This window comes from Branchiostoma lanceolatum, chromosome 8 (assembly GCF_035083965.1).
Source record: "Branchiostoma lanceolatum isolate klBraLanc5 chromosome 8, klBraLanc5.hap2, whole genome shotgun sequence".
NCBI lineage: Eukaryota > Metazoa > Chordata > Leptocardii > Amphioxiformes > Branchiostomatidae > Branchiostoma > Branchiostoma lanceolatum.
This window is the reverse complement of record NC_089729.1, coordinates 6,976,067-7,000,815: the sequence shown is the minus strand read 5'-3', so window position 1 is coordinate 7,000,815 and position 24,749 is coordinate 6,976,067. Positions and strand designations below refer to the sequence as shown.

General features: G+C 44.2%; 3 protein-coding genes and 1 long non-coding RNA gene across 4 annotated transcripts in view; all 4 read right to left on the bottom strand.

Moving 5' to 3' along the window:
- LOC136440932 (uncharacterized) overlaps positions 1–2,911 on the bottom strand; it is a 4,270-nt gene extending 1,359 nt beyond the window's left edge. Inside the window, exons 1-5 of the mRNA XM_066437118.1 lie at positions 2,454–2,911; positions 2,004–2,116; positions 1,142–1,249; positions 723–951; positions 164–333 (exon numbers count right to left, since the gene is read on the bottom strand). Coding sequence (XP_066293215.1) covers positions 164–333; positions 723–951; positions 1,142–1,249; positions 2,004–2,116; positions 2,454–2,573 — 740 coding nt within the window. The 5' untranslated portion in view covers positions 2,574–2,911. The remainder of the gene's footprint in view (positions 1–163; positions 334–722; positions 952–1,141; positions 1,250–2,003; positions 2,117–2,453) is intronic.
- LOC136440537 (mucin-2-like) overlaps positions 1–22,082 on the bottom strand; it is a 26,853-nt gene extending 4,771 nt beyond the window's left edge. The window contains exons 1-5 of the mRNA XM_066436585.1: positions 21,876–22,082; positions 13,159–20,718; positions 12,674–12,786; positions 12,057–12,273; positions 11,179–11,322 (exon numbers count right to left, since the gene is read on the bottom strand). Of these exons, the coding sequence (XP_066292682.1) occupies positions 11,179–11,322; positions 12,057–12,273; positions 12,674–12,786; positions 13,159–20,718; positions 21,876–22,032 (8,191 nt within the window). The 5' untranslated portion in view covers positions 22,033–22,082. The remainder of the gene's footprint in view (positions 1–11,178; positions 11,323–12,056; positions 12,274–12,673; positions 12,787–13,158; positions 20,719–21,875) is intronic.
- On the bottom strand, positions 5,509–10,242 carry LOC136440898 (uncharacterized). The gene is made up of 6 exons (XM_066437062.1): positions 9,243–10,242; positions 8,912–9,021; positions 8,127–8,237; positions 7,670–7,895; positions 5,934–6,091; positions 5,509–5,714 (listed from the first exon to the last, which is right to left on the bottom strand). Exons 1-6 carry the CDS (start codon positions 9,360–9,362, stop codon positions 5,585–5,587), a joined length of 855 nt encoding a protein of 284 aa, XP_066293159.1. The 5' UTR covers positions 9,363–10,242; the 3' UTR covers positions 5,509–5,584.
- Positions 22,078–24,749, bottom strand: LOC136439799 (uncharacterized). The gene is made up of 3 exons (XR_010756576.1): positions 24,607–24,749; positions 23,154–23,259; positions 22,078–22,156 (listed from the first exon to the last, which is right to left on the bottom strand). It is a non-coding gene; the product is annotated as an uncharacterized lncRNA (long non-coding RNA).

Genomic DNA, 24,749 nt, shown 5'->3' with positions numbered 1-24,749 from the left:
CTGGCTTTATACAGTCAAGGCACCACGTAATAAACTAGACAGCCTCACACTAGGTTTACTGCGGAGGCAGCTAGAATCCTCTTTAAAAATAAACGACTATCATTCAAACATTGTACCTTAAGAAGTGATGGCTAACGAATAATAGTAAAAGTAGTAAACTGACCTGTTGCAGCACATTATGATGGTTGTTGCGAACAGGAGTAGGAGTAAGAAGAAGAAGATCGTCAGCAGAGCAATCAGCCACGGCTGGAACGGGAGGTCATCGTCCCCTTTACCGCTGCAGGTGCTGTCAAATCCGTCCGCCCTGGACACATCACCGACGTAAAAACCGCTCTGAAAGGGGACGGAGGCAAAACGAAAGTATGAATACAAAGGGTATACAGGAGAAATTTCTTTGAATAAGTTAATCAGGATGAAAATTCTACGGTGCAAATCACCAGTGTCACTTTTAAAATGATTCTAGAATACGTGACACCAATTAGACAGCACTGTGCTTTAAATACTTAAAAGGCTTAAGATATGCAGGCTTTGTGAGTCTACTTTTGATGATTTAAAGACAACCTACGATCTTGTAAGTTTGCGGTTGGTAACACGACACTTACAAAGGTGGTCAAAGAGGATGTGGGTCTACAAGATGATGAACTGTTATGCTCAACATAGACCTGTGGAGACAATGGTGTCACCTCACAGAGGATGAACTGAACTGGTAACACGACACTCACCGCAGCGGCTTGAGTTCGGAATCTGTTGGACTGCAGGACGGCCTTGGTGATGTCCGGGTCCAGGTACACAGAGCTGGGGGACGGCGTGGGGCTCTCCGTACTGTGGGGGTGTCTCTTCATCCTGTGGAGGATGGCTGCCTCCAGACTCCGCCTCCTGCGGGCGTCGTCCGCCATCACACACAGCTCGTTGTCATGGTGATCCTGGGGCACAAGGATGGCGACCTCGATCCTGTGGAAAGAAAAGGATGATGAGGATTATGATGATGATAAGTTGCTGTGTCTCACTGCTTACAAGGAACAACTCACAATGAAATGAAATACTAGATGTCGTCAGAAAAAATGGAAACCATAGTCTTATGATACAACGTATTCATGTCGATGTCAAGGTTCCATACTACTTTTTATAACAGAATATTCACCTAACGTTGCTGTCTGCACTGCCGTTGGCATCACCAGACATGTGCAAGAAGAACACATTTTCCTCGGCGGAAGTGTTGGTCGCCACGATCATCGCCCCGTTGCCTAGGCTGCAAGACAAAACGGATAAGTTGAGTTGGACGACCGTGCATTGTGCGCAACCTTCATCACCAGAACTGATTGCACTCTAGTTAAATGTACATATGTCTGTTTAGGTGTACGGTGTAGGCACCTTCGAGAGTACTCAAGACGGTACTGACAATATGTTATTTCGCGTTCGTAGCATTCGATCATAGGTATATGTCTGGAGTTCATCTATAAACATACATGGATCCTTAAAAACAATTTATTTATTATAAAGCCCCCATAAATGATTCAGACTCTTTGAACCCTTGCATTGAGGAAATGGTTGCGATGTTCATTGTTCTTGTGCACGTGGGTTTATAACCATCACATGGAGATGAATAAGTTTCTTCACAACTCAATAACTCGTTCTGACGCATGCTCCATAATTCAACACGCACGGACATTGTTTTGGTGACACTAGGAACAAAGAATAACGCTTAACATTCCTCAGAACTGACAATGCCGTAGCAACTGAAAACAAACAGTGTTTAAGGACAGGTGGCTTCAACATATGCTTCGTCTGAAAGATTTTGTCTAAAGAAAAGTAAAAGATTTTGTAAAATTGCACATATTGTACCTTCGGGAATAAATGGAAAGCTAGCCTGAGATCGATCTAAGGAGTTACAGTAAACGATGTAGTCTAAACATTCGATATCTTAAACGTTCGAAGTACGAATATCTACTGAATCTCGACTGCATTCTACGCTCTTGTAAAGGTTTGTAGTGAAGGGTACTTACGATTCATACTTGGTGTCCTTACAGCATTTCTTCTTGTAGTCGGTACCATTGCAGAAGATATTCGCTTCGTCCCTTATGAGCGTTTTCAGTGTGTCCGATATGTTGGTCTGAAGCTGCAAGGAAGAAAACGTTACAATAAGCACATGATACACGAAAATGAGACATGATTGATATTTTCATACAAAATAAGTAAACAAGGAAGGCTGTCTACATATAGAATATTTCACAACAAATATGATATGAATATTTCATGTCAACCGTAACAGTAAACATTAAGACTAAAAAGAAAATTTGATGAACGTACAGTATTTATGGGACAATCAAAATGACCATATGTATAGTAAATACTTTTCTAACAAAGTACTTAACATTTCACAGTTACTCAAGTTTCATTTTGTTCTATAAGAGTGTGCTCTTTAAAGTGCATGTAGCGATTAGACGAAAACTTACCGCTGTGGTGCCGGCGCCAGCAAAGTTGACATAAACGCTCTTCTTTTCCTTATCCTTAGGAATTTCCACTGACATGCACACGTGTGCACAGAACACTAGCACGAGGGCATTGGAAAACATCGTCCTGCGGTGTCTCTCCGTGGCAAAACCGAGATCAAAACAATACGAGCACGCGAAAAACCAAACAGCAATATCCGAACTTTTCACAAAGTTTTTTGTGAAAAAACGTTCAGGTAGGAAAAATTGAAAAGCCTCAGAGCTCTTGAGTCCACGCTGAAAGACAAGTATAATCTGCGGAACTAACACATACAATGGAACTTAAATCCTTGTATGTATCTTTGGTATCTCCAGTTTAACAGCTCCGCTGCTAAGCTACGCTTTTTGTTGATAGTTACCTGGATCGGTACATGTCAAAGTGCCCTTGACAATCTACTCTGCATATCGCGGCACGAGCCTTGTCAATATCAAGTCGACAACCGTCTCAATGCATCAACCAGATTGGTTTTGTTCGTTTTGTGTTTGTGTCGTGTCCAATGACAGTCCTGTTTGCAGTAACAAGAAATCCTTTTGTTGCCCTGCTGGCTTGTTGAATAGGAACGTTCGGCATCGAATCTGCTGTAGCACGCAATACACGTCCCACAGGACCCGACTCTTCTGTAGATTACCGTTAACTTGAAAACATGTTTTTTGCCGTCAACCGGACACACGTTGCTTAAAACAGCCACGTGACTTAATACCTCATTGATATGATCCTTCTCGGAAAGCAAAATATCACCATTTATATTTGCTTTGCCATTACTGTTCATACGATCACGTCCGTTTTGGAAATTTTTGCATAAAAACGACAAAAAGACTTATTATAGATCAAGAACACCGATAAAACCAATGTAGTAATCATTACCATTAGCGCTATTCATCAAAGTATTGTTCCAAATCAGAGGTACCAAGATATAAGGTCTTAGCCGATGATTCAGATTCTAAAACTTCAAATAATAGTAGTGCAATGTTGACGAAGGAAAGGACGTGTTTCTTTGCATGCTATAGGCACTTCGGCCCCCATTCCGCTTGACGGCGCTCATGCCGCGCTCTCGCTGCGACCTAAATCGGATTTGTCTAATACTTGATTCCATAATTGAAATACCATGCAAAATGTAAAAGTACGACTGAAAAGACAATAAAACACAAAAAGCGTAACAAGATTCGTTTTTATCTCTGAAATTCGTTGAATGCTCTGTTAGGTCGCAGAGAGCTACTCTCCAAGCAGAGGTTGGTGTTGAAGCTTGTGACCGTTCTATCATATACTCCGTTTATTGTCCGCTCTCCCCACCATCATTTGTTGGTGGGGAGACCGGACAAAAACCGGGGCATATGATAAAACGGTCACAATCTTCCCCACCAACCTCTGCTTGGAAAGTAGCAGAGAGCGCGCAGCGAGAGCGCCGTCCAAGTGGAATGGGTGTATTACTGATGACCGCAGGTGGCTTGTTAAGTACAAAGCGTTTGCGTGATACCGTTGTTATTCAACTGACCACGGAAACATGGTCTCTATGGAGAACATTCAATGGTTGTTTTGATTCGTATCATTATTCAACCACATCTGCGTCACGCCCTCACGCACATCTTAATGTGTTATTCGCAAACGAAGCGAATATTGAAAAACATCTCAAATATATCTTTCAGACATACTAAATCGTTTATTTTCGCATCGACGCACATGAATCTTTAAACGTTCGCGGCACAATATCGTCTTGTCAAAATGGCTAAACTGGCTAAACGTTTAAGCTTGACATTAAAGGTGAAAAAGAAATTGAATTTGTCCATTTGTTACGCAGCTGGCAGCTGGATATCGAAAAAATAGATACGAAAATTCGCGTCGTTATCATTCATTCTGGGTGTGTTTGTCTATCACAAATTTCGATCTAGTCGAAATTTGGGTAAATATGCTGAAAAGATTCATTTAAGACATAAACTTTGTATTCTTTTGTTCCGCCATCGGGAGACAAACGTTACAACGTTAAGTGGACATGAAACGGTTAGACTATTCATGTTGTTGCGAAACGTTTAGCCATCAATTCAGGACAACATCGTGTATTGTTATAACTGTCAATTTATGTGAAATTGGCTATATTCTCAATCTTCTATATGTTTGGTTAAACAGTAAGCAACACATTGTTGTGAAAGTCACGGTGGCCACGGGGTCCTTGAATAGGATAGGAAGGAGGAAAACAGCACAATAAAGACTTATCTCGAAATGGTTGTGACGTTCATGCATCATTTATTGGCGTCAAGCATCAAGCGGTGACAACATCGCCGTTGGATGGCAAACATTGAAAGCTGCTAATAGTGTGGAGCGCTCTTTATTCCTCAATTGATACAAAAATAAGCGATAACTCTTCATCTTTACAATGCTTGATCTTTACAATGCTCATGTGGAAAACCGTGTACTCATGTGCTTTATACACCATATCCAGCACTTCTTACTTCTTACAATTAAAACATTGAAATTCTCAGCTCACAGCATGTAGAAAAGCGACACCTTCCGTTTACGGCTACACGTAACCACAACATCGCTTTCTAGTACATATACCAGCAAATCTTTCACATTTCTAAAACAACAGAGAGCTAGACCTATGCTTCGTGATGGTAATGGCAGGAATAACGCTCCCAGTCACCCTAAAACATAATGTTTATGAGATATAGTGAATGGATAACTGCATTCGCTATCTCTGCAAATCAAGCTTAAAGCATACACCATGTTAACCTGAGCTGGTTTGTCTAGCTCCAGTCCTGAGCACAACTAAAGTGGGACTTCAGTTATTTGTCCAAAGGGTTAGCGCCACGAATCCTACGTCACTCGGACAAGAGAGACTTAGAGAACTACAGGATACCTGAGTTTTTGTGTGGTCATGTTAGTGAGCCAACTTAATAACGAATTGGCTATGATGTCTTTTTTTTGTAAACTTTGGCCTTGTGAGGCAGGATCATTTGTTTTGCGCCAACCATATGTTCTAATGGTTCTGCAGTATGGTATTTCAGAAATCAATTCGTCAACTGTCCATTGATAGTCCTCCGGAATGTGGATAACATTGAAATGGCACTACATTTTGTGGTTGAATGAACAACGCCCTGCCCTAAGTGAAGGCGAGTTTCGGGGTGATCACGCGGTTGTACGTTCCATATGAAGTGCCTGCTTCTGCGTCGGTTGGCGACACTCTGACGGCTGACCCCATCAACTCTTTCGAGTAAGGGTTATTCTTTGATCTGTAACAAATTGAGCAAAACGGTTCATTAGTTCTTCATTTCCAGGATAGACGTCGCAAATGTGTCATAGTTCGAGTATAAAGACTACGATTTTGATATAACTTTGAATTAGATATATCTTTTTAAAAGTTTCAACCGTAAACAATCCTCATACGTGAATGACATACTTGTATTAAAATCAACGTGATAAAACCTGATAGATAGACTGATATAACGCACCCATTGTGACACATCATGACAGTGGCGGCCAGCAGCAGGAGAAGGAGGAAGGACGCGATGGTGATGAGGGCGATGACCCATGGCTGGATGTCGTCCTCGGCGGTACAGTTCTTCTCGTCAGACTTGACGACTGAAGCGGAGATGAGACCGAGCTGGGACTGTGGAATGAGGACAGTAGTTTGATTACCATCTGGTTGAACACTGACTCTAGATACTAAACTAACTTCTTATATGTACCCTATTTTTCAACTAATACAGAGATAAAGGCTGCCTCAGGAAGTCGTTTCCATCAGCAATTGAATTCGATATGGAGATATACATCAATGTTTATCCTTAAAAGAGATGGTGATGATATCATTACCTTCGCCGAGAAGGTTATGCAGAGGGTAGCGTTTGTCTGTTTGTTTGTTTGTCTGTCTGTAGTGGCACAGAATAACTCGAGAATGCCTGGATTGATTGTCTTGGTATTTGGTATGTTGGTAGGTTTTGATGAGACCTGAAAACGATTAGATTTTGGGCCCCCTAGCGGCTTCTTACGGTACTGCAGCGGAACTTCCTGTTTTGATATCTCGTGTTCTGGACATGCTATGGAACTTATTTTTGAGTGATAGATAGATCTTTGGACAGAGAGTAAGTTGTGTGGGTTTGGGCCCCCTAGCGGCTTTTTTGGAACTGCAGGAGCAGGTTTTGTGTCTGACTTTGAAAGGGAATAACTCAAGAAGGGCTTGATGCATGGTAATGATTTTTGGTAAGTAGATAGCTTGAGTGAAGTTGTACATGATTAGATACTTATTATACAAATCAGTACCTAATTTGCACAATTAATGAGGAAAGTTTATACATCCGCCAAATTCCATGATAGGACTCTGAAACATGTGATATATGTAACTGAGGAAGATAGAAATATTAATTGATATGAACTATGCAAATGAAGACCTCATTTGCATAATTAATGAGAAAATACTATAACAAGATGCCCTTGATGGATGGTCATGATTTTTGGTATGTAGATAGCTTGTGTGATGCTTAGTATGATTGGACGATAATTATGCAAATAAGATTCTAATTTTCATAATTAATGAGGCACCTTTTAAAATCCGCTTTGTTCCATGATATGACTGTTCAAATTGTAACTGAGGAAGAGAGGAATGTTGATAGATAGAAAATATGCAAATGTGGGCCTAATCTGCATACTTAATGAGAAACTTCTATAGTTCCACACTGGCAAATGACGGCAATTTCATACATTTAATAATTTGTGGCATCGGGAAGTTATGTGAATGTGAACATCGTTGAAGCAAATTAGGCTAATAAGGGCCTCATTTGAATCATTGATGATAAATATTAGCATAACCTTCTTTGTTAAGCTCATAATTTGTTAAGCTCATACTTTGGACATGTTATATCTTAGGACAATCAACTGGTATGATTTAGAATTGATGAGAAACACTCCTAATATGTCAGTCATAAAGGTTAAAATCATTTGGCGAAGGTATGAGGTCGTGGAACTCTAGTTGCTATATGCAGTAGCTCTTTGTTGTTAAAGTGCTGGCCTACAGTGACAATGTTGCTTCGGGGTAATACTATACATTCTATTGTTATGACTATATTCCTATGTGTCCCAGTCTTCTCTTTGTACGTCGAGTCCCAATAACACTATTTTGAATTTTTCATGAGATGCACCGTCAGTATTAGAGATGATAGGTCATATTCACCAACTAAAGGCACAAGCTTACGTTAACAGCAGCTCTGAAGCTGTTGGAGTTCATCAGCAGCTTGGCCAGGTCAGGATCCAGGTAGACGTAATTCGGTGCAGCAGTGGGGGCCGGTGTGGTACCGCTGTGCCTTTTCCTTCTCGAGAGGAAGTCTTCTGCAGTACTTCTCTTGCGGCGGCTGGGTGTTTCGATGAGGCACAGATCATTCTCATCGGCTTCTTGTGGCACAACGATGGCCAGTGTCACTCTGTAATGGAGAAACATATGTCAGTAAAGCCCACTAAAGAAATAGAGCAGTGGTTATGAGGGAATCGTACCGTGGAAGTGACAAAGCAAACCATTGTGTCATGAGGGCGAAATCAACTTTTTTTTACACCAGTGATTAAGTACGAAGGAACTGCTGCTACTTTCAGACGCAAACTTATTGCACTTTCGGTGTCTTAGACGTTGTCAATAACAGCATTGGATAGATACTCACTTGACACTGCTGGTTGTGTTAGCTGAAGAGTCACCCGCCACAGACAGAAATCGAATGTAGTCCTCGGCTGTCAAGTTTGTTCCTGGTACAATGATGTCTCCACTTCCAAGCCTATGGGTAGATAAAATGGACAAACTTTATGAGAAACAAATGGCATAATCTTTATTAGACCACTCTTGAACTCTTGTGAGCTGAACGCTCCCCAAATATGACCACAAGAGACATTATTTCATATTCCATCTGTATTTTGCAACTGTAAGTCTTTAAATGTTACTATTCGAGTAATTCACCGTAACTAAATCAAGAAACACATATCCATTTTTCATGTACTTTTGAATGTGTATAACTGAAATCTGCAGCAACTACTATCGTTAAAATGAAAAGATATCCTATAATTCTTCAATAATCAAACATCTTTGATTCGGACCGTGCCAATTCGCACGCAACGCTAAATCGGAGGCACTGATGATTGACACTGGGGATATGGAATTTGAGCCGCACCATTGTACCAATCATGGTTCTATTATAGCAACCATGTCCGCTAACGTCATGGTTGTTAAGCAGAGGACTTCTCCATCAAAATACTCTTTTACTAAGGATCTACTGAGAATTACGTGCTGGATTTTCGATAAGATAACAAAGTCGTTATTTTTCCATGACAGCATTTTATTCTATAACAATAAAATACTCATTACTTCATGGTATCATCTGTCTATACATTCATGTTATTTTACATATATCAATTGCACTGCGACGATGTTAAACAGAAGAAACAGTATACTCACGTTTCGTATTTAATGTCCTTACAGCACCTCGTTTTGTAGTCATCTTGTTGACACAATTTGTTGGTTTCGTTTACGATGATCTCTTTCAAAGCGGTTGAATTTGCAGTTATCTAAAAAGAAACAGTGGCTTCCAGTTAGATACAAGAAATCATACAAATGGAATACGAAGAAACAATAAAATGGATCTAGATGATAACTGCAAGGTGATTATTAATGTTTATGTTGTCACAAATGATGATAACGATAGACCCAAGAAACACATTTGAAACGGACGTCGACAGGACTTGATCTGTTTTCTTTTTGTTCAACAATATCAAAGCAATGAACTTACCACAGGCATGGAGGTTCCAACGAAGGTTGCTATCACACTTTTCCGCGTGGCCTCATCTGCAAGTTGCTGCGCGCTGCAGAGGTGTGCGACGGCGACAACCAAGAGGGTCTTGCGGAACATCGCCCTGTGTGGCCTGGGCTAGATCTAAAAATGTCCTGCAGCCGCAAAATCTCAAGCTGGTATCTTGGTCAAAGTATCGAGCGTTTTTGTGGACGGTGACAGAAATATTTCCAACGAGGTCGCTCGCAAATGTAACAGGTAGCGATGTCGCAACCTGCACGCAGTAAAGACTATTGTGTCTGACCCCAGGTAGGCGCTTTCGTTTGAATGGGTTAGTCAACAATGGAGGGAGTAACGTGATGATGTCTGTATGTTAATGTCGTCCTTGGCGACCATGTACATTTTCAAAGACACGGCCGTATCCAGGACACGCCCGCTGTTTTGGATAGTGTTTTTTCTGCGTCCGCCGTGCCTAGTTACTTAATTAGAAATCGATTTACAACCGGAAGATGTCAAGATGAATCAAGACCCTGTCGACAGACTAGACAATGGAGTGGTGTATCGACTGAAATGTCATGTAGGGTTCTTTTCATATTGTTGTCCCGACGCAAGGACATTTAGGCTGAAGAACAATATACCGTCATGTCAGACTCGATATCAGAAACAACCGGCAGCATGGCTCCACCCAGGTCCAAAGGGAATGGGTGTGTCGTTAGGCGCAGACTTTATTGTTTCCGTTGCATCACTGATGTATAGCTCCTATTTTCTTTGGTAATTGCTTCTGTCAAAAGCGTCTTTGTTTGGCGGATGGCCGTGCTTTGTGAATCAAACCCATTACTGTCAAAATTTGATGGCTAAGTGTTTTCGTGTTTTCGCCATTGTACATATCTATCATATAATCGATACAATGGATGTAGAACAAAGCCTCAACCCTAGATGTGTGTTCGTGTGTGAGGCTTCCGGTAGTAAAAGTACCACTGAATACCAATGACAAAGGTCTTTGCCATTTTGAATTGCTTTAGAAGTATGGAGATACAATGCTACGACTCTTTGTAGTCACTCACTCACTCGCTCACTCACTCACTCACTCACTCACTCACTCACTCACTCACTCACTCACTCACTCACTCATATCTCCATTCATTCATTCATTCATTCATTCATTCACTCACTCACTCACTCGCTAACTCATATCTTCATTCATTCATTCACTCACTCACTGACTCACTCACTAATATCTCCATTCACCCACTCACTCACTCACTCACTCACTCACAAAGTCTATTTCTATTCAGTTCTTTATTTTGTTTTACACAAGAGTGAAATCAAGGTATATGGATGACATTTTACGTATTGAGGACCATGTCCATGTTGAAACAGTAAGGGTAAGTAAGGCCTTAAAGAAGGCTTACCAATTGAAAGTGTTTGACGTCAATACGCGGATACTAGGATACGCGAATCAGCGATTAATCTTTGAAAAGAGCGTCGTTTAATCAGCGGACTTGCAGTTGTCACGGCACATGATGAGAAGTGACCAGCATTACTGCTACTAGACCAAGCAATCTATTATATAGTCACGACGAAGATGCCAGTGGTATGGCCAACCATTCTTGTCATGCATGCCATATATCTGTTGAAGTTGTGTATGATGTACCGTATTTTTTACAGAGTACATGTGAATAAAATCCACACAAAAACAAATAAATCTAGCATAAATTGTTGCTGATGCGATGATAACAAATCACACAGTTTGCCATATGTCGTATGCTATTATAAATCATCCTTCGTTTCTAGACAACCTTTTCGTACGTCTTCATCCTCCTAGTGATCACCTGTCCCTACCAATCGTGTAAGCACGAAGCAGGATCTCATCTGTAGTACACGACCTACGTATACAAATGGAAATATAAACCACACAAAAAAGACATGTACTCACCACACACAGTCCCGTCCTTCTTCCCAGCTTGGAAGACGAAGCGGTAGCCTTCCCGACAGGAGCAGAAGTACGACCCGTCCGTGTTGGTGCACGTGGACAGATCCCCGCAGTCGTTCCGATCAGACGACGCGCACTCGTCAACGTCTGTCGAGAGAGGAGTGGAGGGAAACCTTAGATCAGAAGGCCTGTGTTTTTGTTTCAAAGGCCTCTAGGCAACAGAAATAGAATCTCCTAACATCAGTACGGATGTTATCTTACGAGCTTACTAGCGGAACTATGTTACACTATCTCGACGTTAAGAAAATAATATTCCGTTTTCACAAATGTCGGACCAAATCTGATGTCAATGGTTAAAAACTGACAAAGATGAAAATAACGGCTAAAATAATATTCTTTTCGCCATTCTTTAGTTTGATTTACCACCATACAATCATAGGCGGCGTCCCCGTGTTGATGTAACGGTGAGGGTGTTTGGCCCAGAAAGAGAGTTCCTTGGTTGGAATCCCTTTACATGCCACCGAGGTTGTGCCTTTGGGAAAGACACTTTATACGACTTCCACCCAGGTGTAAAAATGGGTTCTTGACTTTGGTTGGGGAGGTAAAAGGCATTAGAAGGAAAGGGTTGGTCTCTGTCTTCGAATACCATGCCCTTGACACAGTGAATTGCAGCCCACTGCCCCTGCGGCCTCAGGATAAAAGCTATGTGACTCCCCTTACATACGGTACCTATTGCCATTATATTAAACACTATCATAAGGGAAGAACGTAGAGAGAACGCAACTTATAAGTAAGAAACCTCTATACCTATCTACTTAAAGTCTAGATGGCCGATACTATCACTATTGTTAACCATGACTAACGTCTTCAATATATCTAACCTGAAACAACGATTGAAGTATCAAAGTCGAAGCCCCCACTAGTGTAGCTGACTGCCTGCAGTTCATCAGTAAGCGTCTGCTTGACCTCCTGTGGGGTCACTCCGCTGTCCAGTATGACGTGCACGACGTAGTCCACGAGTAGGCTGTCGTTAAGGAGTCCAATGATCTCCACACTTTGGAAATTGGAGCCCAAAGCGCTCCGGTGAAGATCAGTCAACTGCAATTGGAATATTGGACGTTTCTTCACAATCCAAAGTATTGAAAACACACACATAGTTGTAATGTTCTATGCGCAGTAAACGATGGACTCCAAAAACCATTCTACGTACGGAAATTGTAATTTTCCTGTAAGTCCATCTGTGCCATTTCCTTTAATAGAATGTGTGATTTTACATCGTCTTAATACATATATTTCGCTCGTATCATTTGCACTACTCCACTCTTATATTTCAATTTGTATAGATGTATAGGACGATATGCCCACCAAACAACTTCCACCCTGTCAGGTTATGTAACGTCAGATAGGAAACATCAAATGGATATCATTCTTACTAGTATGTCATGTATAGTCTTGTAAGTGTCTAATACATCGTAATACAAGACAAAGATACACATACCACCGTCTTTATCGAAGCGGTTATGTTCGTATACTCAGGGGAGGTCTTGTCTGCAAACTCTGACCGGAAGACCTTGTTCGTGATCTTGATTTTGGACTTCACCAGGTCGGAGACTATAGCAAAGAATGAGAGTTTGTCAGTGAGGCGGTCGTATCATATCATTCAAAGTCCAGCTTTTAATGGCAGGCGTGTGGGAAATGGTAATGCAATGGTATGATATTAGTTTACACCACACGTTTAGAAGTAAAATTGTTAATAAATCAATGCAACAAGTCTATAAATAAGGTTTGTTTTTCATGGCCATACTGAAAAAGTGTTTCAAATTTCTTTCCACATTTTCTTGAATACAGTAACGTTTTCAAATGATCCACATTTGTTTATCTTATGTTACCCTATATTCAAATGCATCAACTTTATTTAGCATTATTGAACATCGGATGTAAGATACGTCGACTTAAACCATTATTGACGAAAAAGTTAATTACCAAACGCAGGCACTCTTCCTACTGCTGTTGAAGTCAGCGTCGTCAGTGAAGTGGTTGTGTTACGAGCCTGAGTAGTCGGGCTGACTGTCGAAGGAGATCCCGCTGAAGTTGAATGTGGTACAGTCGTTACACCTTTTGTCGTTGTCGACTGCGTGGTGGGGGCCTGAGTAGTTAGAGCTTTCGTAGTTGAAGCAGCAGTTGTTGGGTGCTCTGTGGTGGATGGCCCAGTTGTTGTTCTGGCTGTTGTTGTTAAAGAGTCCGTAGTTGAAGCAGTAGTTGTTAGGGGCTCTGTGGTGGATAGCCCAGTTGTTGCTTTGGCTGTTGTTGTCAAAGAGTCCGTAGTTGAAGCAGCAGTTGTTGGGGTCTCTGTGGTGGATGGCTCAGTTGTTGTTCTGGCTGTTGTTGTTAAAGAGTCCGTAGTTGAAGCAGCAGTTGTTGGGGGCTCTGTGGTGGATGGCTCAGTTGTTGCTTTGGCTGTTGTTGTTAAAGAGTCCGTAGTTGAAGCAGCAGTTGTTGGGGGCTCTGTGGTGGATGGCTCAGTTGTTGCTCTGGCTGTTGTTGTTAAGGAGTCCGTAGTTGAAGCAGCAGTTGTTGGGGTCTCTGTGGTGGATGGCTCAGTTGTTGCTCTGGCTGTTGTTGTTAAAGAGTCCGTAGTTGAAGCAGCAGTTGTTGGGGGCTCTGTGGTGGATGGCTCAGTTGTTGCTCTGGCTGTTGTTGTTAAAGAGTCCGTAGTTGAAGCAGCAGTTGTTGGGGTCTCTGTGGTGGATGGTTCAGTTGTTGCTCTGGCTGTTGTTGTTAAGGAGTCCGTAGTTAGAGCTGCAGTAGTTGGACTAGCTGTGGTGGTAGCGGGTTCAGTTGTCTGAGCTGCAGTGGAAGGTGGTACAGTTGTCGCAGGTTTGGTGGTTGGAGCCTCTGTTGTGGGATGCTCCGTTGTTGGGCTGGCTGTAGTCGATGTTGCTGTAGTTGGAGCTGCAGTGGACGGGGGTGCAGTCGTTGCTGGTTTCGTAGTTTGTGACTCTGTAGTAGGAGCCTGAGTAGTTGCCCCGGCTGTCGTTGGTGATATCGTTGTGGCTGGTTTAGTCGTTGGAGGCTCTGTGGTAGGGGCCTGAGTAGTTGGGTTGGCTGTAGTGGGGGATTTGGTTGTTGGGCTCTCCGTGGTGGGAGGCTCAGTTGTCACACCCGCTGTCGTCCGTGACTCCGTTGTTGGAGGCGTAGTTGTTGCTGGTCTGGTAGTCGCAGATTCCGTGGTAGGAGCCTCTGTAGTTGGGCCGGCTGTAGTGGGAGGCTCTGTCGTCGATGCTGCCGTGGAAGGCGGTACAGACGTTGCAGGCTGAGTTGTAGCTGAATCTGTGGTAAGAGCCTGGGTAGTTGGACTGCTTGTCGTGGGTGATTCCGTCGTTACAGGTTTGGTAGTTTGTGACTCTGTGGTAGGAGCCTCAGTAGTTGGGCTAACTGTAGTGGGAGATTCAGAAGTTTGAGCAGCCGTGGAAAGCGGTACAGTTGTCTCAGGTTTGGTAGTGAGAGACGCTGTGGTAGGAGGTTCAGTCGTCGAACTGGCTGTAGTAGGAGCTTCCGTAGTTGGGCCAGCTGTGGTAGGAGCTTCAGTAGTAGGGGCATCAGTAGTAAGACTGGCTGTAGTACGAGCTTCTGTAGTAGGGGAGTCAGAAGTAGGACTGGCTGTAGTAGGAGATTCTGTAGTAGGGGCTTCTGTAGTAGGACTGGCTGTAGTAGGACTGGCTGTAGTTGAGCCAGCTGTAGTAGGAGCTTCAGTAGTTGAGCCAACTGTAGTAGGAGCTTCAGCAGTAGGACTGGCTGTAGTAGGAGCTTCTGTAGTAGGAGCTTCAGTAGTTGGAGCATCAGTAGTAGGTGCTTCAGTTGTAGGGGCTTCGGTAGTGGGGGTTTCAGTAGTAGGGGCCTCAGTAGTAAGACTGGCTGTAGTACGAGCTTCTGTAGTAGGGGCGTCAGTAGTAGGACTGACTGTAGTTGGAATTTCAGTAGTAGGAGCTTCAGTAGTAGGACTGGCTGTAGTAGGAGATTCTGTAGTAGGGGCTTCTGTAGTAGGACTGGCCGTAGTAGCAGATTCTGTAGTTGAGCCAGCTGAAGTAGGAGCTTCAGTAGTTGAGCCAACTGTAGTAGGAGCTTCAGTAGTTGGACTGGCTGTAGTAGGAGCTTCTGTAGTAGGAGCTTCAGTAGTAGGAGCATCAGTAGTAGGTGCTTCAGTTGTAGGGGCTTCGGTAGTGGGGGTTTCAGTAGTAGGGGCCTCAGTAGTAAGACTGGCTGTAGTACGAGCTTCTGTAGTAGGGGCGTCAGTAGTAGGACTGACTGTAGTTGGAATTTCAGTAGTAGGAGCTTCAGTAGTAGGACTGGCTGAAGTAGGAGATTGTGTAGTAGCAGCTTCAGTAGTAGGAGCTTCAGTAGTAGGTGCTTCAGTGGTAGTGGCTTCTGTAGTAGGACTGGCTGTAGTAGGAGATTCTGTAGTAGCAGCTTCAGTAGTAGGTGCTTCAGTGGTAGTGGCTTCTGTAGTAGGACTGGCTGTAGTAGGAGATTCTGTAGTTGAGCCAGCTGTAGTAGGAGCTTCAGTAGTTGAGCCAACTGTAGTAGGAGCTTCAGTAGTAGGGCTGGCTGTGGTAGGAGCTTCTGTAGTGGGAGCTTCAGTAGTAGGAGCTTCAGTAGTAGGAGCTTCAGTAGTAGGTGCTTCAGTTGTAGGGGCTTCGGTAGTGGGAGCCTCAGTAGTAGGGGCCTCAGTAGTAAGACTGGCTGTAGTACGAACTTCTGTAGTAGGGGCGTCAGTAGTAGGACTGACTGTAGTTGGAATTTCAGTAGTAGGAGCTTCAGTAGTAGGACTGGCTGTAGTAGGAGATTCTGTAGTAGCAGCTTCAGTAGTAGGAGCTTCAGTAGTAGGTGCTTCAGTGGTAGTGGCTTCTGTAGTAGGACTGGCTGTAGTAGGAGATTCTGTAGTTGAGCCAACTGTAGTAGGAGCTTCAGTAGTAGGACTGGCTGTAGTAGGAGCTTCTGTAGTAGGCGCTTCAGTAGTAGGAGCTTCAGTAGTAGGTGCTTCAGTTGTAGGGGCTTCGGTAGTGGGGGTTTCAGTAGTAGGGGCCTCAGTAGTAGGGGCCTCAGTAGTAGGGGCCTCAGTAGTAGGGGCCTCAGTAGTAGGGGCCTCAGTAGTAGGAGCCTCAGTAGTAGGAGCCTCAGAAGTAGAGTCTGGCTCTGTGGTAGGAGCTTGTGTTGTAGGCTTGGCAGTTGTCGATGCTTCCGTTGTTGCGTCCGTAGTTGCGATAGAAGGCTCTGTGGTAGAAGGGTATGTGGTGGAAGGTTCAGTGGTAGGTGGTTCTGTGGTTACAGGGTCTGTGGTAGGTGGGGTTGTGGTAAAAACCGTGGTAGTAGGTTGTGCAGTACTGGGCAGTTCTGTTGTGGGTGGTTGTGTAGTGACGGATTCGGTAGACTGAGGTTCTGTTGTGGGAGGATCAGATGTTACAGGCTTTGTAGAAGGAGGTGCGGTAGTAGGAGATTCTGTAGTTGGGGGTAGAGTGGTGGAATGTTCTGTTGTGGGAGGTTCTGTAGTTGGGTAAAGAGTGGTGTGGAGTTTTGTAGTTTGAGGTTCTGTAGAAGAGGGTACAGTGGTGGGAGGTTCGGTTGTGGGGGGTAAAGTGGTGGAAGGTTCAGTTTTGGGAGGTTCTGTAGTTGAGGGTAAAGTGGTGGAAGGCTTTGTAGTATGTGGTTCGGTAGTGGGGAGTTTTGTAGTTTGAGGTTCTGTAGAAGAAGGTACAGTGGTGACAGGTTCTGTAGTTGGGGGTTCTGTACTACGGGGTATAGTAGTGATGGGTTCGGTTGTGGGAGGCTCTGTAGTTGGGGGTAAAGTGGTGGGAGACTCGGTTGTGGGAGGTTCTGTAGTTTGGGGTAAAGTGATGGGGGACTCGGTTGTGGGAGGTTCTGTAGTGAGAGGTTCTGTAGTTGGGGGTAAAGTGATGGAAGGTTCTGTTGTGGGAGGTTCTGTTGTTGGGGGTAGAGTGGTGGGAGAATCGGTTGTGGGAGGTTCTGTAGTGGGAGGTTCTGTAGTTGGGGATAAAGTGGTGGGAGACTCGGTTGTGGGGGGAACTGTAGTGGGAGGTTCTGTAGTTGGGGGTAAAGTGGTGGAAGAATCGGTTGTGGGAGGAACTGCAGTGGGAGGTTCGGTAGTTGGGGGTAAGGTGGTGAAAGGCTTTGTGGTAGGAGGTTCGGAAGTGGAGAGTTTTGTAGTTTGAGGTTCTGTAGAAGAAGGTACAGTGGTGACAGGCTCTGTAGTTGGGGGTTCTGTACTACGGGGTATAGTAGTGATGGGTTCGGTTGTGGGAGGCTCTGTAGTTGGGGGTAAAGTGGTGGGAGACTCGGTTGTGGGAGGAACTGTAGTTGGGGGTAAAATGGTGGGAGACTCGGTTGTGGGAGTTTCTGTAGTGAGAGGTTCTGTAGTTGGGGGTAAAGTGGTGGAAGGTTCTGTTGTGGGAGGTTCTGTAGTTGGATGCAGAGTGGTGGGGAGTTTTGTAGTTTGAGGTTCTGTAGAAGAGGGTACAGTGGTGGGAGGTTCGGTTGTGGGGGGTAAAGTGGTGGAAGGTTCTGTTGTGGGAGGTTCTGTAGTAGGGGGTAAAGTGGTGGGAGAATCGGTTGTGGAAGGAACTGTAGTGGGAGTTTCTGTAGTTGGGGATAGAGTGGTGGGAGGTTCGGTTGTGGAAGGAACTGTAGTGGGAGGTTTTGTAGTTGGGGGTAAAGTGGTGAGAGACTCGGTTGTGGGAGGAACTGTAGTGGGAGGTTCTGTAGTTGGGGGTAGAGTGGTGGGGAGTTTTGTAGTTTGAGGTTCTGTAGAGGAGGGTACAGTAGTGGGAGGTTCGGTTGTGGGGGGTAAAGTGGTGGAAGGTTCCGTTGTGTGAGGTTCTGTAGTTGGGGGTAAAGTGGTGGGAGACTCGGTGGTGGGAGTTTCTGTAGTGAGAGGTTCTGTAGTGAGAGGTTCTGTAGTTGGGGGTAAAGTGGTGGAAGGTTCTGTTGTGGGAGGTTCTGTAGTTGGGGGTAAAGTCGTGGAAGAATCGGTTGTGGGAGGAACTGTAGTTGGAGGTTCTGTAGTTGGGGGTAAGGTGGTGGAAGGCTTTGTAGTAGGTGGTTCGGTAGTGGTGAGTTTTGTAGTTTGAGGTTCTGTAGAAGAAGGTACAGTGGTGACAGGTTCTGTAGTGGGGGGTTCTGTACTACGGGGCATGGTAGTGATGGGGTCGGTTGTGGGAGGCTCTGTAGTTGGGGGTAAAGTGGTGGGAGACTCGGTTGTGGGAGGTTCTGTAGTTGGGGGTAAAGTGGTGGGAGACTCGGTTGTGGGAGTTTCTGTTGTGAGAGGTTCTGTAGTTGGGGGTAAAGTGGTGGAAGGTTCTGTTGTGGGAGGTTTTGTTGTTGGGTGTAGAGTGGTGGGGAGTTTTGTAGTTTGAGGTTCTGTAGAAGAGGGTACAGTGGTGGGAGGTTCGGTTGTGGGGGGTAAAGTGGTGGAAGGTTCTGTTGTGGGAGGTTCTGTAGTTGGAGGTAAAGTGGTGGGAGGTTCTGTTGTGGGAGGTTCGGTAGTTGGGAGTGAAGTGGTGGGAGACTCGGTTGTGGGAGTTTCTGTAGTGAGAGGTTCTGTAGTTGGGGGTAAAGTGGTGGAAGGTTCTGTTGCGGGAGGTTCTGTAGTAGGGGGTAAAGTGGTGGAAGACTCGGTCGTGGGAGGAACTGTAGTGGGGGTTTCTGTAGTTGGGGGTAAAGTGGTGGGAGGTTCGGTTGTGGGAGTTTCTGTAGTGAGAGGTTCTGTAGTTGGGGGTAAAGTGGTGGAAGGTTCTGTTGCGGGAGGTTCTGTAGTAGGGGGTAAAGTGGTGGAAGACTCGGTCGTGGGAGGAACTGTAGTGGGGGTTTCTGTAGTTGGGGGTAAAGTGGTGGGAGGTTCGGTTGTGGGAGGAACTGTAGTGGGAGGTTCTGTAGTAGGGGGTAAAGTGGTGGGAGGTTCGGTTGTGGGAGGAACTGTAGTGGGAGGTTCTGTAGTTGGGGGTAGAGTGGTGGGGAGTTTTGTAGTTTGAGGTTCTGTAGAAGAGGGTACAGTGGTAGGAGGTTCGGTTGTGGGGGGTAAAGTGGTGGAAGGTTCTGTTGTGGGAGGTTCTGTAGTTGGGGGTAAAGTGGTGGGAGACTTCGTTGTGGGAGGTTCTGTAGTTGGGGGTAAAGTGGTGGGAGGTTCTGTTGTGGGAGGTTCTGTAGTTGGGGGTGAAGTGGTGGGAGACTCGGTTGTGGGTGTTTCTGTAGTGAGAGGTTCTGTAGTTGGGGGTAAAGTGGTGGAAGGTTCTGTTGTAGGAGGTTCTGTAGTTGGGGGTAAAGTGGTGGAAGACTCGGTTGTGGGAGGAACTGTAGTGGGAGTTTCTGTAGTTTGAGGTAAAGTGGTGGGAGGTTCGGTTGCGGCAGGAACTGTAGTGGGAGGTTCTGTAGTAGGGGGTAAAGTGGTGGGATGTTCGGTTGTGGGAGGAACTGTAGTGGGAGGTTCTGTAGTTGGGGGTAGAGAGGTGGGGAGTTTTGTAGTTTGAGGTTCTGTAGAAGGGGGTACAGTGGTAGGAGGTTCGGTTGTGGGGGGTAAAGTGGTGGAAGGTTCTGTTGTGGGAGGTTCTGTAGTTGGGGGTAAAGTGGTGGGAGACTCGGTTGTGGGAGGAACTGTAGTGGGAGGTTCTGTAGTTGGGGGTAAAGTGGTGGAAGGTTCTGTTGTGGGAGGTTCTGTAGTAGGGGGTAAAGTGGTGGAAGAATCGGTTGTGGGAGGTTCTGTAGTGGGAGGTTCTGTAGTTGGGGGTAAAGTGGTGGGAGGTTCGGTTGTGGGAGGAACTCCAGTGGGAGGTTCTGTAGTTGGGGGTAAGGTGGTGGAAGGCTTTGTAGTAGGTGGTTCGGTAGTGGGGAGTTTTGTAGTTTGAGGTTCTGTAGAAGAAGGTACAGTGGTGACAGGTTCTGTAGTTGGGGGTTCTGTACTACGGGGTATAGTAGTGATGGGTTCGGTTGTGGGAGGCTCTGTAGTTACAGGCTTTGGGGTAAGGGATGTGGTTGTGAAATGGGACGTTGATTCGGCAGCAGTCGACGGTAGTAAAGTTGTTACAGGTTCCGTAGTTGGAGACTTTGTGGTTGTAGCCTGAGTAGTTGGTCTGACTGTTGTAGGGAATTCAGTTGTTTGAACTGCAGTGGAAGGTGGCACAGATGTTACGGGTTTCGAAGTTGGGGGCTTCGTGCTGGAACCCGGAGTAGTTTCGCCGACAGTCGTTGGTAACTCTGTTGTTTGGCTTGTAGTGGAGAATACAGTTGTAGCTAGTTTTGTTGTTTCAGAAAGTGTAGTTAAGGAAGGTGTTGAAATCAATCTGGTAGTAGGGGATGGGGCAGTACGAGGCTTAGTAGATACAAGTTTTGATGTAAGTGGAGCGGAAGTGTGAGGTATTTCAGTTGTGGATAGCTGAGTGGCGAATGCTGTTGTTGAATGTCTCGTAGTTTGTTCATCTGTGGATGAACGAACTGTTGTTGGGTTTCTGCTGGTGGGTACTTCGGTTGTCGTACGGTCTGCAAAGAAAAGACGCGATAGGTGGCAGTGGGATGCTGCGTTCAAAGCCTAAGCGTACTGGGTGCAGAATCATATTCACAGTGCGAGTCAAATCGGCAGAAGAAAGAAACTTTGTGTAATAAGAAAGCAAAGTTATCCTAACCTACAGTATCAATGTCTAGTTCATTATCCTGTTTTTATTCATGTATTGGTGAATGGAAGTTGCATGAACCATTATTCATGGTACAGCTAACAGAATATACGCGTCTATGTTATCGTTTCCATAAATAGGCTGATATTGGTGTAACATTTATCTCCAATTTGCCACAGGGACTGAAAATGTATCAGAAGTTAGTGTAAGTGGAATGTTCCGTCCGTTTGTTAACAGCAGCATTGGTCCAATAAACTATTGCTTTGGATGATTATCAACGGGTATATATATATAAACCACCCAGCCTCTGATACTGTCCACTATAAACATGTTAGCAAGTAGTAAGGCAGGGCAAAGTCATCAGAGAAATATAGCATACAATAATGTCAATATCGTTTGGACGGCCATGACGGCCAACCACTGTTGGTCCAGAAAAGTAGACAAATTGATAAACCAAACTCAGGAGAAATACCGTATCTCCTGCTGTTGGTCATTCCTCTGTTTAGATATTTGTTGGGCGGAAGACAGTTGCCGGGATCTTCCAAACTCATAGTTATCAATCCTTGCAGCTAGATCTTGTTTTGTTCCAGTGGAATTGCATATTTCGATCCAACATATTAGATAGACTGGTTAGTCGATAAGAATGAACTCGTTCCATGCTTTGATTCCTCTTTTCATTGGTGTGCCGAAGTTGTAGCATGCTTTGCAACGGCCATTATTCATTTTATGGTTCAATATGCATGCAGTGAGACATTATTCGTGGGCATTTGCGCAAGCAGGTACAGGTTCAATAACGTGTTGAAAAGAAGTAAACCAATTCGTTTTACTGTATATGGCATGGTTTCGTGGCTTGTCTGAATCTGTGTGTACGGGATGTGTATGGTTCTGTAGAAAAATAGATTTAGTAATATCTCAAAAACGTGTCTCAACCGCTTGTCAGATAGGTCAGTACATACATTCAGCAGAAAAATGTTGGGACCACATTCGAGGAATGTCAAGGCGCTATATAACAATGCCACAACCTACCGGTGGTTGGCTCTTCGGTTGTTGCCGCCGCTGGAGCTGTAGTAGGAGCCTCAGTTGTTGGAGGTGATGATGTGGTCATAGCCGCGGTGACGGCAAGCATCCCCAGAATTCCTCCGACTGTCAACATGGCTGGTGCTGAATCTGTCCTTATTTTCATGGTCTTTTATTGTATGAAGTCTCCGACTTCGCTGTGCACGTATGCTATCTTATCTACGGTAGTTTTATTGACGAGGCGGTCTTCCTCCAGAACGATGTACCTTCAACGAGTTGTATCTTGTTGCCTAAAAGAGAAAAGGCATTCAACTAACTGCTTCAATAATGAAAATTGTGATAACGTGCCCTCCCCTTTGCTAAGCCCCAGTAACGTGCAGCAGGAAGAAATTTCAAACTCAAAATGTATCTTTGAACTCACTTTTTCTTAGAGAAGACTGACAACTGGCTGCAACATGAAAAGAGTTATTTACACATTGCTGAAACGAACTTTATTTTACGTTGCCGCTCACGTTTTGTACCTCGTGATTTATTTAACACACCCTTGACTAGGGCCCGTATAAATGGATCCCTATTGTATCGTATATTCTCCAAAGAAAGATTCTCTTTGTGGTGATTATGTCCATTCATAGTTTCTCTGAGCAGGTGCGCAAAGGTAAGGCTCGTGCCATGACTAAAGTATACCTACGTCACACCATCTTCCTTATCCTGTACATCAATAGGATTACAACCCATGCATGTCTCATGGGGCAACGTATTCTTTGTATAGAGTAGGCACACACATGCACCTTAACTCCGACATAATCCTCAAATAAAGACGTGTTTACTTATTCATTTGACCGAAGTCTGCCTACCGTAACAAGATGAAAACTGTAGCGTGTTTTGGTCTCAGTGTGACAGTAGAGTGATGAGATAGAGTAACGATCAAGGACCACCGCTGCCCTTTCCAGGTCAGTAGTCTCGGACTCTGGCTTGACGAGAATTTCTACGGTAGTTTCAAAGTCGCCAACACATCCCGTAACAACTAGAACGAATGCCTCACAATATTTTTCCACTAGAGGCTGCGACCGCTGGATCAAAGACTTGATCCTTCAAATTTCATAGATAAAGAACGAATCATTTTACTTCCTGGATGTTTTGTTGTCTTTTCAATGATACTTTAGCATCGTTCTCCATACACCAATTATGAAATCAAGGGTAAACATGGTCATGGTCGCTGTACGGTCGCTCATCGATCGCCGTCTAGTGGAAAGGGGACCTTAGAAGGTGATGGTAACTATTACATACCTTTTCCAGCAATAGCTGTGGCAATCTCAACCCCTCAATATTTCGATGTGTGTCAACAGTAAATGTTGCTTGCGGCGTGTTGATTCAATGCTGACTTGTCATATAGCTGCAAGAGAAAATGGTGTCTTTCGTTCAACCAAGAAGCAACTGTACGCCAGACTCTATTACTGCCGTGACCTACTTGAACAGAAGCCAAGTTATACACAAAGTATCTATAGATCCACGTAACTATCTAGGGCGTAACCTATAATATTAGACGACCTTTGCCCACAATATATAGATCGATGTTTCCGGGTCTGTCTTTGTTTCTGTTCCGTCACACCCACTCCCAGCGGGTACATATATGTCTCAAACCAAACGTCTCTACTGATGTCAGAAGGCAGATGCCCAGGAGAGTTTCCTCTTCACAGGTGACATGACACTTTTGTGTCAACAAGATTTCTATTTCACGTACTGCCTAAAACTGGCTAGAACATGCCCCATTCATACCTGTTAAATGTCTTCTAGTTCTACTGCGTTCTGGAAATAACCATTGAACATGCTATGTCGTCCGAAGATGCTAAGTCGTTCTATATAGTCTGATCTGTGACAAGCACCGAGTAACTATTCCGAGGAATTAGACAGATCAAGAAAGTCATTTATCAAGTTAGAAAGTGTCACCACACCCACCATGTGGTACAATATATATAGGTGTGAGGAATTGCCTTCATCCGATTTCGATTATCTGTCTCCGGAATCCCTCACGCAAAATGCAATCCTGTTACAACCAGTAACCCTAAAGGAACTAATAGTGCAAGATGAAAATCGCATTGAGATTTCTGTTTTGATATGCTATGCATGAAATAAAGTGGCGATTATATCATCGACATATCTTTGTGAACATTTGAACTATTTTTGAACATTTTGAACAGTTTTTCGATCCTTGGACTGTATGTTTGTGCAGATCTGACGGGCAATAGTAGGAGTTTTACCAATATGTATTATCCCTCTTAAGATGTACAATCGCAGTGGATAGCAGTCCTGTTCTGACTGTGCAACAACCTATAGCACCGTTAGCTGTTTGTTAATTACAACCGTCACGCAGTTTACAGAATAGGAATATAACTGCAAGACCGCGATGTGGCATGAGGTTGTACATTTGCACCGTATATTGCTATTCTAGGTATGTCGTATATCATCTCATTGGATATATTGCCCCTCAAAACGATTAGGGACAGACTATCCTTTAGATGTCTTTGCGATCTGGGTACCTTTTTAATCAAAACATTGACCTAAGCTGGTCTTGTCCCTGGAGAAAACGATATCATATTTTGTAATGTCTGAACATCAAAAATAGCTCTTCTCACCCAACTGTTTTCAAGCATACAATATGTTTAAACCAACCGTTTGAAACACATAACTGATACCCAGGTTTACAAGTTGAACTATCATATATATATCTATAGATTCTTACCTCTGTAGCCAACGGCGAACTTCAACTTCAGACAGCAATGAACTACCGTCCTTTGTTTGTATCCTATTTTTGTTGGAAATCTTCTTGAGTATCCCTGGTAAGACCTACAGCTATGCAGAAGGCATTCGATAACAGTCGCACAC